The 15,929-nt window shown below is 47.0% G+C and overlaps 1 protein-coding gene across 3 annotated transcripts in view; it reads left to right on the forward strand.

Annotated features, from left to right (window-relative positions):
• Window positions 1-2,569: 2,569 nt before the first annotated feature.
• LOC144943768 (receptor-type tyrosine-protein phosphatase gamma-like) overlaps window positions 2,570-15,929 on the forward strand; it is a 156,025-nt gene continuing 142,665 nt past the window's right edge. For 2 of the 3 annotated variants that reach the window (XM_078871577.1, XM_078871579.1), the window contains exon 1: window positions 3,976-4,024. In XM_078871577.1, the coding sequence (XP_078727703.1) occupies window positions 3,991-4,024 (34 nt within the window). In that variant the 5' untranslated portion in view covers window positions 3,976-3,990. Of the gene's footprint in view, window positions 3,515-3,975; window positions 4,025-15,929 lie in introns of those variants that run through there. The other variant, XM_078871578.1, reaches the window with a different exon arrangement.

Genomic DNA, 15,929 nt, shown 5'->3' on the forward strand with positions numbered 1-15,929 from the left:
CGATCGCGAGCCGCTCACTCCCTCTACCGCTGAGACACCCGGTCGGATATTGCACATTTTTGTTTTTATTTTGCTACACTACTATCGGCATTATTTGTTCCATTGGGCCGTTCGACAAAGATTATGTGACAAAAAAAACTGCTTCTTTGCCTTTGCATATTTGTTTGCTGATTCTTTTTTTGCCAGTTTGAATTGGATCCAAAGACTGTCTTCAACACCGTCAGGCACCTGCACCGACTTAGTGATCGTTCTGAAGAAACAAAGAAAGGGTTTTATTAGCACCACCCCACACATCTCGATGCAAACCATAGTGTCGTCCCATACACGACTGTAATCATCATTCAAATATGGCATTGGCTGTGCAGTGCAAATTGAAGATGGCTACAATAAATATTAGATTTAATATATTTCAGCGGTAACGGAGGATACATATAAAGAGATAAGAAAAATCACGTAATAAAAAGAGAAACACACTTTAAAATTAAAACTGTATCTCATTTAAGGCCACATTCACAAAAGATATTAACGTCCATGACTTTTAACCACTCACTTTAATGGGTAAGATCTTTTTATTTAAAAATTTAAAATGTATCCATTATACCCCACAACTTCCTTCTTGGCATTTAATAACAAAAACAAATATTAACACAACTTTGTATATTTCATGCATTTCACAATTTCATTTTTTATTCGTTTAAATAGTATATTTATTTATATTCGCAAAGAAGAAAATTGTATATTACTTTATTTACGGCACTTGTTGATTTAATATATGTAATGCGAAGCTGATGGATTTTTGCCACCCTCTTGGAAATGAAATGTGAATTTCAAGGTCATTCTCTCGTTAAATAAATAATGCACTAGTCTAGCCTTCACTAATATATCACTAGTGTAATTGCCCGTCATTTGACGGGTTCATAAAAATTACATTTAATGAAAAAGACTAAAATTTCAAGATTGTATTGAATTTATTTAATAGAAAATCTCTCAGTGTAAGTCACCTTTACCGTAGAGTTGTAAGAGCCGTTTGAGTTATACCGTTCCAGCAGGCAGAAAGTTACTGAAATGTTTCAATCAAAAATTGGTTTTCTAAACTTTATATTTTCCTTACCTGTGAGAGTGAATAAAACAATATAAACACTTGATTCTCGACTAATCTTTGTTGCAAATGTGCAATTGTAGTAACAACACTAATTTTGATTAATTTTCATTATGAACTATTTGATTATTTAAATTTACTAAGGTCACCTTTTATTTCTTCCATGAAGGAGCATTTTGCTTCTCCATGGGAGAATGGAGAAGCATACATTTATTAGTTTTTTAAAATTCTTGTTATTAAACATTTTTCTTTTAATGATTCTACCAGGGCTTTTCATTCTGTGGAATGAATATGTGATTGTTATAATTGTATTCTCCACTTTGCTTCGTTCTACTACAAAGTTTCAAGTATTTTTATAGTAATAATTACTTTTAATATTTTATAATTATAAGAGAATTTCAATATAATATTCTGAACATCTGCAGTTTTAGTTAGATGTTGAATATTTTCAAGTGAATTTTATGCTAAATTTCAGTTTTACAACGCCTCCTTTTTAATACGTGTTTTCTCCTACAACATCAGAGTGCAGCGCCACATTAAATACGCACTACAATGGCAATAGTTTAAAGTGATTTGAAGCATGTTTTATTTTCAAAATGGAAATATGGTTTTGGGGGGGGGGGGGGGGCAGAGCTTTGTGACGTCATATTTGAGGAGGGTCTGACTTTTTGTGACGCCGTGTGACGAGGGAGAGAGGGGGGGGTCAAAATCGGCCAAAATCGCGTGACGTCATTTATGGACGGCCCCTTATACACATATCACGGATATATTACAGGCAAGCATATGCGTGTATGTCGTGCGTACGCATTCACAATTTGCCTGTGCCGACACTTACCACCCCTTAATCCGACGCCGTTGCGTGCCCGGTGCACGTGGTGTCGCTGCAAGTGGCGGGGGGCATCGTCGTCGTCACAATGCTGCTGCTGCTGCTGCCCAGTGGATAATGCCGCGCGCGCGCGCGCGTCCATCACGCGTCCCTGGGCTGCACGAATGGGCTCGGGACGCCGGAGGGAGCTGCAGACAAAGTGTCCCCTTGGGGGTGCGGAGTGTAGGGGTGGGTGGGTGGTGGCGTGGGGGGTGCGGAGTGTAGGGGTGGGGGGTGCAGGGGTGGGTGGGTGGTGGCGTGGGGGGTGGGGGGTGCAGGGGTGGGTGGGTGGTGGCGTGGGGGGTGCGGAGTGTAGGGGTGGGTGGTGGCTGGGGGGGGTGTAGGGGTGGGTGGTGGCGTGGGGGGTGCGGAGTGTAGGGGTGGGTGGGTGGTGGCTGGCGTGGGGGGGGCGAGGGGGAGGCTAAGGGGACGGAAGGACAGCAGCGGGATAGGAAGACAGCGGAGGGAGGGATGAGGAGGGTAGGAGATGGGAGGAGAAGGAGGTGTGGCTGAAGGAGGTGTCTCTGGCTGCCTTTGTTGTGCTGTGAATGGGTGGGTGGTAGGCTGGCTGGCTGGGGTAAGAGAGAGAGAGCGAGGGAGGGGGTGGTGATGGTGTGGACAGGCGTGGGGCTGGCTGTTGGCTGCTGCTGTTGAGGTGGTGGTGGTGGGTAAATCGAGCAGGGAGGGCTGACCAAGTTTAAAAACGCCCCGCTCATCCACGCGGCCTCTCAGGCAGCCAGACAACCGCGGCTGGGCAGGCCCGTCACGCAGTAGGGACCCCGTAGGCGCTCGCTGCTGCTGCTGCGTGTGTCTCGTGCAGCGCACGCGTGCTGGTGTATCGGTGCGCGCGCGTGTCAGCCACCTCTGTAAGAGGGAGGAGGAGTGGGGGGGGGTACATGCAATAGGAAGCGCGTTATACACCACCGCAGCACGGCAATACTGAAGTCCTTGTCCACTGCGGTGTTGAGCGGGGCGCCTTGCGCGTCCGTTCTGCGCGCGTTTGCTGGAGGCGGAGGAGCGAGCAGGCGCGTGTAGGAGGTGTTCGCTCCGTGTCGCCGTTCAATTATTCACAAGGCTTCGCGTCTCTCTTCTTTTTTAATTTCCACACTGAAACATATCGACGAGAGGGCGCGTGGGTACGCCGATTGTAATAGCGGCGTGCAGGCTCGGTTGGAGGAGCAGGAATAACAGCAGCACAGCGTGTCTTTGGCTCAACAAATAGGGCAACATCCCTGACACTTCTTATCATTAGCAAATCACACGTAACAACATCAGGCGCAGAGCATTTAGACTCGTCTGCCGAAGAATGATTCGTTAAGAACCCGACAGAGGCTAAAGCCGGACAGCCCAGCCACGTTGCAGCAGCAGCAGCAGCAGCTCGGTCTTGTTTATTGTTTACGTCGGTTTAGACACAATTTTGTGTTGTTGCTAGCGTATTGTGTAGCTATCGCTTTGTGTAGCTGCATAAGGCAACAACGATTGTGTTCCGATGGCTGTGCGGCTCGCATTCATCGTCGTCGCCATCGCCAGCACGTCGCTGAAGATGCCAGGTAAATTGCACACACGCGCGCAGGCAGAGACAAACGAGCCCGCTGCGTTATCGATGTAATGCATGACACGGGGTGTGTAATGTTGAGTCAACAATCGAACGCCCGGACAATGTCACAGGTTGTGTGACTGTGACGAACGAGATACCTGCCCGTGCATGCTCAGGTGTCGCTCGGCACGATAGCGCGCCGTGCAGTGAACTACGTGCGCGTCTTGCGAGTTGAAGATGCGCGCTGTTGTCCAGAGCTCTTCGTGTCTCGGCTATACACGTGAGTGCTCTGTGGTGCGATCCGTTTGTACTTTACGCGCGGCCGCCAGGCCATGCGACGCGGTGACGTGAAGTCATCACGATGATTCTCATGCTCTACGGTCCACTCGCGCTACGTAGCGGTGTACACGCGTGTGTTGACATTGTGCCAACATCTTGTGAATGGGAACGGCATTGCAGTTGTCCGTACTGTCGTGTGACGCTCTCGCAATGAAAGCTAACGTGGGTTATGCTTCTTCATGCCGTATGTATTCCACGGCACGTTTTATATATGTGTACAATACATTGTGTGTGTGTATGGTCAGCAAGTGTGAGATGTTACGTTATTGTTAAAATGGTGTTACTCTCGGTGTGTGTATGTCATGTTCACCATATTCGATGCGTCTGAGTCTAACGTTCATGCTGTATATAGACAGCATAGAATACCGTGCTGTTGTGTAACTCGGTGTTGGCCCATAGGTAGTACACGCATTACCTTGTGTGAATTGAGCATCGTATTTGTATTAAAGTCGGGACTTCATTTCTCATGGAGTATTTTCCGGAGCTCAGCCCCCGACAGTTGTATGAAGCCATGCATGACGCGTGTACACGTGGAGCTCATTCAGAATGTAGCCATTGGGAGTTTTACATAGCACGGGCCAGAGGTGTGGACTCGAGTCATGAATTTGATGACTTGCGACTCGACTTGGACTTGCATAACAATGACTTTGTCCCACCTCTGGCACGGGCACAATATAATGTAGATTATAATGGCTTATAGAACACGTGTAAGTTTACTTACATGATCTGAGTTACAGACTATAACAGTATTTGTTATATTGCTTACACACATTACATAATCCATATAATTGCCTAAATGGGTATAGTAGACTGTGTATAGAATCATTGATTAAATTATGTATGTATTTTTGTGGGAATGTGCCGTGAAAATATAATCCCATGTGCGCGCATCTTGTGAATTGCGCGGCAGTCTATTTGATGTTTGTACCCACCAACTGCATGCAGCCCTCCAGGTAAGGGGTTTTGTGTCCGAGTGAATTCACCCTCAATTATTGTTGCCCACTTTGTGAGTAAAACGTAACTGCAGTACCAGAGGGTAGCGTTCGACATCGAGTCGTGCCTGAAGGAAAAGGCGCAGCCGTGCAATTGCTTGGCTCGTGACACCGCTGTTGGAAGAACCCTTCACGAGGAGGAGCTCCAGAGAGCCTCTCTAGAATGCACTTCACTTACTCGTTATCAGGCATTGCCTCTGCTGGGGTAATGTTAGGTCTACACTGCTTCTTTATCTAATACCGCGTCTCGCACTGCATTTTGTCGAACCGGACTTGATTGGGCTGCAACATATATCCAATACAGTGTATAAGTAATCATAATGACAATCCTTTGTCTATACTGAATCGTGTACTTAACAAGCTACCGTCAAGCACGTATTTGTATTTATTTACAGGGGTGGTCCAGAATATGACGGACGCATTGGCTGAGTCAGCTTAGTTTTAGAGAATGTGTTTGGTACTTGCTCTGCTGTCATGTCTGTGACTCATGACGAATTATCCTGACACAGGAAATGAGAAATCACAAATTGTAAGTTGCTTGAGCGAGCATTACGAGGCTCTTAGTCAAGTTCATCGAGTTGACATCACAACCGGGGGGATCCGTGGATTGCCGCCGCAGTACTTTAGGGGCCGCTTAAACGCCTCTCCATGTTATATTTGTCACGGTGGTGGAGGGTAGGGGGGGGTGGTGTTTGACCATACTTCACCCCACTGGTCAGTGTGGGATAGTGAATGGAGCGGCCCAAGATCGTTTCGGATATTACTCGCCACTGATATTATCCATGACCCAGATGCAACGCATGAATATTCGATATTATCCATGCCCGGGATGCAACACATTCATAATCAAATAACAAAGGGTTTCGTCTGACTGTTGTGCTTGATACAGTGAATGCACGCTGGACACTACGGCGTGGCGTGGCGTGGCAGGCGTGTTTCCAGAGGGCCCCATCAATTCCCACAGACAGCATCACAGTCAACCCCTGGGGATTCGCGGCAACATCCAATTATATCGCTGATTGACTCTCGCTCTGTGGCTAAACGGCCACGAGAGAAGCAACCTGGGATGCTCGTTTCACAAAACGCCCGGACCACTCATCACGATGCATGCTCGTGCAATGAACGCCTTCTGTCCATACACCGATGATCCATTCAGCATGTTGTCCACGCGAACTCATCGATTAAACTCTGATTATCTTGGTGCTGGCTGTGCGTGCGATCCGAGACTCTGCACGGATTAGAAGAGTGACCCAGGACGCGGTGGGAACAAGATCCTAGAATGATCTGAGGCGTTGTGCCGATATGAGGCACCCAGGAGTGTTATTGCATGAGTACCAAGTCCCTGTCTTCTGAGATGTTGTATGGATAAGGGGACGAGCCACAAGTGGTGGCAGTTTCTTATTATCCGCGTTAATGCCAGACATACTGCGTGTAGACAAATCAGTAAATCGTGCACAGGTGCATAGTAGGAGGAGGGGTCGCCCCTACTGCCAGCACATCAAAACGAGTAAAGATACGTTTGTACAGGGTGATCCAGGTGTTGTGTGAACCTCAGTTAATCCTCCAAAACGTCATATTTTTTTCAAGCAAGATTTATTTAAAACAGAAATGAATATATGCAATACATCTGGACCACTCTAGTACATTCAGCAAACTCGTCTCCCTATGCATCAACTGGTACATCTCTCTGCATCGCCTTGTAGGCAGCCAGATGGCCTTGTGACAGACTCACAACCGGCAGGTTGCGAGTTCACATCCCAATGTCTGGTCGACTCGGGCCATCATTCCTTTCTGGTGGATCAAACAAAAACAGTACTCCTTTGTGCGAAGTCAGCATTTGTTGCCATATGGAGACATTTGTCCGCACTACAAACAACGTGACATTTTCACGACTTAGCTCAGAGTCTTCCAAGGAAATGGGAATCATCCATTTGAGCACGAAGACAATTTGGTTCATAATTTCCAGTCATTCTCAATGCACTATTGGATGAGGGCCTCTCCACGCCATGAGCGTTGTTTTGACCATACCTCACCTTGCTGGTCAATGCGGCTTGGTGACAGTGGAGAGGGGTTGGTTTAGACATCGCTCGCCACTGATGCAGCCAGAAATCAATTTCAGGTCGCTGAGTTCACAGTGCAGCACACTAACCATTGCATCACCGCTCTACCTCCTTTGCCTAATGTGATGTGGTTTTTTGCAGTACCTTCATGTTCATGCATCTGCGCTCTCGTCTCTTAATATTTCGTTTTTCACGGAAGGACCCTTGCACGTATATTCCGTAACAAAGTTTATGGTTTATTGACACGAGCGTGATAAACTTACAGCGCCATTACGTGTGCCCACTGATGACTTGTGCACAGATGCACCGCCTTGAACATGAATTCCATTTTATGGCACGGTGACATGAGCATGAGAATCGAATGCCAATGGCTGCAGCAGCAGCAGCGGCGGTGGCGGCTGTCGTGGTGTTTGTTCGCGGAGGCTTTGAGAAGTGACGACAGAATTCATGTCCAGTCGGTCCATGGAGCTCCCACAGTCGCGCCGAGTTGAGCGAAGTCTCCCCACACTTTTTTAGAGACGTTAAAACTAAATCCCTGCCAGGTTTGTAACGGAGCGCCCGGGACAATTCGGCACACGATTGCCGCACCAACGCAACGATGCGTTCGCACAGCGTGCCATTTACACAGCACGCTCACTGTGAACGCGTGCACTTTTGTGTCCGCGTAAACAAACATTTACATTCGCATTATCCGTCGAAGGTTTCATAATCTGTGAAGAAAATATTTTGCACGCAAAAAAAACCATTCACATTCGCAAACGTCTTTTGACAAACCATCCATTACCATCACAGATCCACAAGGCTCCCTTCCACACGACTGAATCAATCTCTGCGGGCTCTCGCCTGGCTAATTAAAGAACATTAGCACCTGTGCGTGTGACATTAGCTTATCTCCCAAAAGGTGTTCGTATTATACAAGCTGCTAAATGAAAATACAAATTAGGAGCGCGGGGGGAGGGGGCAGATGTCTGAGAGCTGGACGAGGTGTCCTAAAGAGGTGGCTTTACAGAACACCTCTAAACTCATCTTCTTGGTTCTTTCGGTAAAGTCACGTAGAAGGGAAGTAATAAAATAATAAAATAAACATAATAAAATAATTCTCACGACGTTTCGGCCACAACGCAAGCAGCCGTCCTCAGGTGAAGAACAGGTCTGTCGAGAAGACGGAGTTTCAGACTTTGTCTTCTCGACAGTCCTGTTCTTCACCTGAGGACGGCTGCTTGCGTTGTGGCCGAAACGTCGTGAGAATTATTTTATTATGTTTTTTTTTGTATTACTTCCCTTCTACGTGACTTTACCGAAAGAACCAAGTAGATGAATCCCTGCAGTCACGAAAGCTTTAAATCGAAATTTAGCCTCAAAACTCCTCTAGTCGACGGCTGGCTGGTGATGAACACTGTCATCGGTAACATTGACAACACAGTGTCTCGTGGTGTGTCCCACGGTGTCCCGTATCGTGTTGCTGCGTGCCGTGTGGTGGCGTTTAAACTCACAGTGGGCAGTGTCTGGAGATTAAAACATTCATGGATGGGAGGGGACAGACACCTGCCCGGGCTAAAGTGTTTACGCTCTGTCAACTCTGCTCATGATCGCCGATCTACAACAATCTTAACCTCCCCCCTGTCCTGCACTTCACACGGTGCTTGCTCGAGTGTCAGCGCATTCACGTTGCTTGTACGTTTGACCAAGCGTCTGTTTACTTAGTCACACGTTGATTTCGCCGATGTGTTGAACGTTGGCATCTCCGAAGCTCACCGGCTAGAACGGGTGTCTCCTGGCATGGGTATTCACCCAACGAGTCACGCTGCTTTATCACATTATTTACATCACTCGCTCGCAATGTATGGTTAACGTCCACTTGGGGAAGTCTTCATCCAGCAGTGGATAGATCACGCCTGATTAGTATCATTTGGTAATATAAGCAACGTGCTTGTATTGGTGTTGTTTTAATGATATACTGAAAATGTATTGAGAGTACTGTACGTGTGCGTATTGTTGGTTAGTGTTTATACGTTTCTTGTTGAACTTACACATTACAGATGAAATGCATGAATACCTTTTTTTAAACGGTTGTGCTGGATGGTCAATATTTATCCAAATTGTGTTCTGGAGAACTTGTGAATTCATGCAACTTTGCCGCTTGAGTTGCTCTCAGAGCTAAACCATCTGCCCGGACCTCACAACAATTACCCCCGCGTGCTGTGACAAGCTTTGCAAGTGTACATCATAAATGTAGAAGCATTCAATTTTTCACGAAGAAAAATAAATAAATCACAATTTCTAATAGGGTAACTGGTGAATACGCTATTACGTGCGTTGATGAAAATAGGAATACAAATATAACATTTGCAAAAGTATCTAAAATAATTCTAGATTTAAAGCTTTCGTGACTGCAATGATTCATATTCTCAGGTTTTTTTTACCGAAAAAACCTGAGAATATGTATCTAAAATAAGTAGTTCCCAGCATTTACGCGAATTACAATAATACGTGGCACTGAAAAGCGAGGCTCAGTTGGCATGAAAGGCTTGCTTTAGAAACTAGTGTGGTAGAATTCTATAAGCTTCTGTTAGCCGTTGCTAGGCACACAGCATAACTGTGCCCTCTTAATAATTGGCAGTACAGCTTTCAATTCAGCTCCACCAACTACAGCAGCTGGACAGCGCCTCTCCTCCCATCCCATGAGACTCGAAATACTTCAAAGTCTGCGGAGTCTCATTTGCATCTCATTGCATTTTGGAGCATTCCTCGCCAAGCCCATTTCCCTTGCAGGAGTGTGTGGAGCCGCAGCAGCAGGAGAGCTCACGCACGCGCGAGCCGCTCAGACCACCACAGACGCACCAGGGACAAAGTTGGTTTCCACGCCATCCCATGAATGGGCCAGATGGCTCGAGGGTGCATTGTATTTTGTGCCGAAACGTCGTCACGCTTCGCTGGCGCTCCAGCAGCAGCAGCAGCAACAGAAAAAAAGAGACAACTTTAAAAGCTAAAAACGGAGTCGGGTTTACTCGGTCAAATTGAAAGCCTGACTGACAGGCCTCCCTTTTCGATTCCATGTCCAGGAGATAAAGGGGCCAATGCGGAGTTCTGCTGGCCACGAGAGGGCTTTAGGAGAGAGTTTGTTGCAGCTTTGCGATTTCTACGTTGAAGGAGCGTAGACTGCAGAGGTTTACTGCACTTTGAAATCTCGATTGAAAACTCAATACTTTAGAACTTATTTTTCTGTTTAGTTTGTTGTCCTTACCATATAGGGTCATAGTTTGGGATGCATGGCCACAATCGCACTGTGGCTTGTCTTTAATTTGCAGGCCTTCCATGAAGGTATTAGACTCTGCAACATGCTAGACATGAACACATTTTGCAAAATATTTAATTTGCGTTTGAATGCAAGTATGTATACACACGCTCGTGCGTGTTAATAGAGGTGGTCGTTGAAAGCTGAGTGCTGCTTCCCATTGTCAGAGGCGGTGTTGAGTTATGTTGCATTGCAGTATTCCACGTGCCCCCTTCTTAACAAATACGCACACTCGTTATTACTTTGAACATTGGCCTATTCTCATTAACAAAAACATGCAAGACTATATAGGTGAGTGGAAAATAAATAATTGTAAATAAATGATGTACACTCATAGTAAGTGCATCGAGTAAAGACTACCCACAAGCAAATGCTGTTGTCAGCTGTTCATTTGATTTGACAAAAATTCTGACCTACAGAATGTTAATCGACTTCAGTTGTGTACCTGTATACAGTGTCGTATATGTAAAAAAGAGCACACATCCAGTGCGCGTGCATTGGTGAACACACGCAGGTTAATTACATGGTCAGGCAGGACGCGATGCTCGAAGGGATGACGACAGTGGTGAAGAATGATAATCGAGTGGCAGCCAAGGAATGGAACAGGATGGCGAGATGTTAACTCCCTCGTCTGGTATTCAGGATGTTCCGTGGTTTCGATCCCGACCCTGAATCTCTGTGTAAAGACGACTCCCACGCACTTGTCTTGAGATGGTTTCTTTATTAAGGAGCCACGTGCTCACACTCGGACAGGCGGAGACCCCCACTGCAACAGCCCCGAGTCTCCCGCGCGTCTCCCTTATATACAGTCCGAGGCCACGCCCCCATTCCCGAACCTTCTCGCTGGTTCTAGACCGCTCGCTCCACCGGCAGACGCTACCGTCTTTTTACGTCACCTGGCTACGCTCCTATTCTCGATCATTACCGCAGCCACCAATCCACTCTTACTGCAGGCTGACTCCCCTATCATTACCTCCCATGGCCACTAGTCCATTCACACTGCAGGCTGACTCCCCTGTTATCACCTCCCGTGGCCACTAGTCCTTTCGCAATGCAGGCTGACTCCCCTGTCATTCCCTCCCGTGGTCACTAGTCCACTCACACTGCAGGCTGACTCCCCTGTCATTCCCTCCCGTGGCCACTAGTCCATTCACACCGTAGTTTGACTCTACTGTCATTAGATCTGTATATTTGGAGTTTGCGCGTCTCTCTTCCTGTGGTCGCGTGGATTTTTCTCCGGGTCCTCCGGTTTTTTTTCTCCATTTAGAAACATGCGTTTAGAAATATGGTTGCGATAATTTCCACACGATAAGCCGTTGTGCTATCATGTGTGGCCAGGTCGCTTCTGAAAAAGAGCTGTATAGCTCAGTGGGGCCTTACCTGGTAAAATCTAATAAAAAAATGTGTAATAGTTTACTTTAGAATGCATCGCAGAGAACGTCCAGCGAAGGAGATGGAGCAGTGAGATGAGTTGGTGTGCAGGTGCTGGGATGGATTTTTGCATCGCGGTATCATGAGAAATGGTGGCAGCTTAGCGAGTTGCATTCAAATCTGTGATAGATGTACAACCATTCATTTAATCTTAAAATCTGTGTAAGATGTACAACCATTCATTTAATCTTAAAATCTGTGTAAGATGTACAACCATTCATTTAATCTTAAAATCTGTGTAAGATGTACAACCATTCATTTAATCTAATTAATTATGAAATGCCCGACGCCTAATCTAAAGGCAGCGTGTTTCGATCCCAGCGTATCATCACTTAGGGGCTGGTAAAATAAGTACTACTTTGTTAGGAAGTCAAAAAGTGTTTGTGCTATCAAGAGATTTGTCCCTGTCAAGAGAATGTGGAATTAATGCCATTGGCTCAGGCCTGCCGGTGGTGGCGAGCACCACGGAATGCTCATTCGGGCACGAGCACGTGTTGATTGACTTTTTTTGTTAAAGACAAACAAATCAACTGGGATCCCACCTCGTGAAATATAAGTAATATTAAAAAATACTTTTTTTAAAGCAAGCTTTAATGAAATGTACCCTAATAGTAATGGAATAACTCCACGACTCCAGGAAGTGGCCCCGAAGCTTGCCATAACGTAAGGAGCCGTGGCCAATTACAGCCAACGTCAGTTGAGCGTGGACAATTAGACCCAAGCCGAAACATAACATGTAAAAAATAATGTTTAAAAATATAGATTTTTTTTATGATCGAATATAGTATTGTCATCAGTATGACATACGTATACCAAGTTTGCAGTCGATACCACATTGGGAAGTGGGTTAAAATTGAGTTACAAGATTTGACGATACGACAATAACAGACAGAGTGAGTTAATAGAAAGTGTGTAATAAAAAGACGCTCAATTGTCAAATGGCAAGATGGCGACTTACATGTGGAATTGCGTTGTGTATCAAATTGAATCGATCACCATTGTCTGACCTGTGAAGGTGTGGCCCAGAATGTTGCGTTCGGGGGGGAGGCGTCCCTTGCGGCTACTCTTTTACAAAACTAAGTCCCTAAAGTGCCACAATGTAGTTGTACTTTCAGCGCATTTGTGGTCAGAACTGTCCATGGAACGCGTTCTATTTCCCTGAGCCCGACTCACAGAACCCGCTCGCAGCTCGTCTTATTATAACCGCTTGAGCGACAGCTTTAATTCCTGCGCAATTTCTTAATTACCGTTGTTGTTGTTGTCTAACCCCTCATAAATGCGTAATGATACATTAAAGAATAAGCCCGAAAAAGGGCGGCTTTGAACCGACCAGCGGTGTGCGCGCGCACAGCGTGTGGCATTGACTCGTGCCGATAGCCCAGCAGCTTCTCTGAATTATAGATGCGCAAAGGGGGGGGGGGGGGGTGGGGGGCTGGAGCCGGGTGGGTGGTGGTGGGGGTGTAATGGGGACCTTTCACGCTAAAGCGTGCAAATTTCGGAAGCCAGGAGTTGAACGTTGAGAGGAGGTCGTCTCTGCTGTGTTTACGGTGGCCCACCGGCGTGCGGGCGAGCCTACGAATATTCGGAGGAGTTTGCGTTTAAGGTCGAAAGAGAATCGTGCGACAGGGGTCACACCTCGCCCCAGTGTCAACAGTGCGCCACCCAATTTGCTGCAACGTAAAAACTATAGTGTAAGCAGGTGGGCTGACGCTAATCCAGCCTTGGCAATGAATTAAAGGCACAATCTGTGAATTACCTTATGCAATACATGAGCCACTACAAGGACAAATATCCATCCCTCCCCCCCCTGTATAGCCTTGACAGACTTTGTGGGGTAAGTGTGTGTGTGTATGTGTGTGCGTATGTGTGTGTGTATGTGTGTGCGTATGTACGGAGCGGTAGTGTAGTGGTTAGCGTGCTGCGCTATGAACCTGGCGACCCGGGTTCGATTCCCGCTCACGGCCCACGGCCAACACCAGTGACGATTATCTGAACCGGTCCTGGGCCTCCCCTAGGTCGACTCAGCTTTAAACGAGTACCTGGTGCGGTGTGTAAACATCGCCACTGGGGAGACAAAGGCGGTTGGGCGTGGTGCTGGCCACCCACCCCCTCGTGTACCGTTCCGGCCTTCATAGGTGCTCGCTAACAGCACTTGCCCCTACAGTCTGTTAAGGCTATACGGGGGATCTTTGTCTTTTGTATGTACGTTGAACTTCTTTCGCACGGCACGTAGCCCACCGTGCTAATCCGAGGTGCGGCGGGGTCGGGGGTGGTGACACCACACTAAACACAAAATGCAGTTGCAAAGAAACGAGTTTTCAATCGAGAGAATGTGGACACGCTGTGCGACGCGCCAGCGGTCATGAGAAATGTCCTCACAGGCGCTCATCAAAAGCGGCTGTAAAGGTGATGTTCTGATGGCAATAGTCCGCCCCCTCCGCCAAACCGTTCATTATCGCCAAATGTCACGCCATCCGTTAATTTGTGTGTGTAATGTACATCACGCCGTCACGCTCAGCTGAAGAGCGATTTTGATTAATATTTGCTCTTTAAAGCTTTCCAATTAATACTCTCTGGTTCTTTCGGTAAAGTCACGTGGATAGAAAAATAATAAAATAAAACACGACGTTTCGGTCGCAACACAAGCGGCCGTCTTCAGGTGAAAAAAAAAATCTTGAAAATGTTTGTACTTGAGCCCTTTCCTTCTGTCTGGTTGTCCGTGTGACTGGTTGTCCATCTGTAACGGGTGGGGGGACCAGTTTGTTACTCTCACACAGCTGATCCAACACGAACCAGACTGTAGCGTAGAGTTGTGTTGCTATGCGGAAATTATCCCATTGAGAACCGGCCAAACGGATCAAAGGGTTTCTCCCAAATCCACGAGATAGCAAAAAGTACTAATTTCAGATACGCAAAAATAATTTTGCCCTGATGGTTACTGGTTCATACTGTTCGTGACATATTTCTAAAGAAAAGAAAAACATGTTGGAAAGTGTTAAACAATCCACGTGTGTGCATGATTTGACCAAAATTGTTGCAATGACTGTCGCTTTTTCTTTAACATGTATGTTTCCAATTACATCCCAGTTGGGCTATCAGCATTACATCGCGAGATGAAGAAATGTCCATTTGCACCAGCATGTGACAGGGAACGGACCCCGGAGATGGTCACGTGACAGAACACTCTAGACCTCTTCATACACACAATGGCCCACCCCTTTTAATTCCATGCAAAGATTATCAAATGTCAATAAAACTGATCTCAGAGTTAGAATAAGCCAAATTGACCGTATATCATAATTTAACGTGATGTTTTTTACAATGTTTGTATTTATTTTGCACAGTCATTGGTGGCCGTGCTGAGAACATCAACTCACTACTCTTTGCAACTCAGCTTAATCAAGAGGCGGGCTGCCTGGATTCAAACCCAGGCTTTTAGCGGTGCCAGCTCAGCGTTCTCTCCCCTGAGGCGCAACGGCAAGGCCACGTGACCGGGCAAAGGGTAAACTTGACATCAAAAACAGGACCCTGCGGGGTGGGCTGGTAGGAATAATACTAATACCGGTACAGGGATATCGACCGCACGCACACGCGCACACACGCGCATAAACGTACACACGCACACACACACGCACACACACCGCACGCACACACACATACATGCACGCACGCACACGCACACGTAATGAAGTTGTGTTGCTACGCTTCCAGTTCGCCGTGAATAACGATCCGAAGCCCAATAGCGCCCATTCATCACGCCGCTCGAGTGGGCCGGACACGCACACACGCACGCACACACACGCACACAGTCACACATATACACACACGCACGCACACACAGACACGCACACACACGCGCATACACACGCACACGCACGCACGCAAACACACACGCACACACACACGCACACACACGCACGCAAACACACACGCACACACACGCGCAGGGGGAGCGGGCGGCCATCTTGTCGGACGGACGGACGGACAAACGGACGCGGACGGACGGACGGACAAACGGTCGGACGATATAATCTATTGGTGGTCTGGTCCACTTCGTTCCTACCAGTATTAACCCTGTCCCTCCACATGGCTGTCTAGCAACATTTTGTACCTCCACAAACGCGGGTGTCAGCGCCTGCTTACGCATTTGTCGAAGTCAAGGAACTGGAAGGCTTTAGAACCTCTGCTATGGCCTGTGAAGCGAGCGCTTAGTCAGTCAGCATGCGTTGAAGGCGCAGAATCTTGGGTGATTAATGTTGACCATGAATATTTATGCTTTGTGAGCAAGAGATGGACGGGTGGATCAGGTGG

The sequence above is a fragment of the Lampetra fluviatilis genome, chromosome 32 (genome assembly GCF_964198595.1).
Source record: "Lampetra fluviatilis chromosome 32, kcLamFluv1.1, whole genome shotgun sequence".
Taxonomy (NCBI): domain Eukaryota; kingdom Metazoa; phylum Chordata; class Hyperoartia; order Petromyzontiformes; family Petromyzontidae; genus Lampetra; species Lampetra fluviatilis.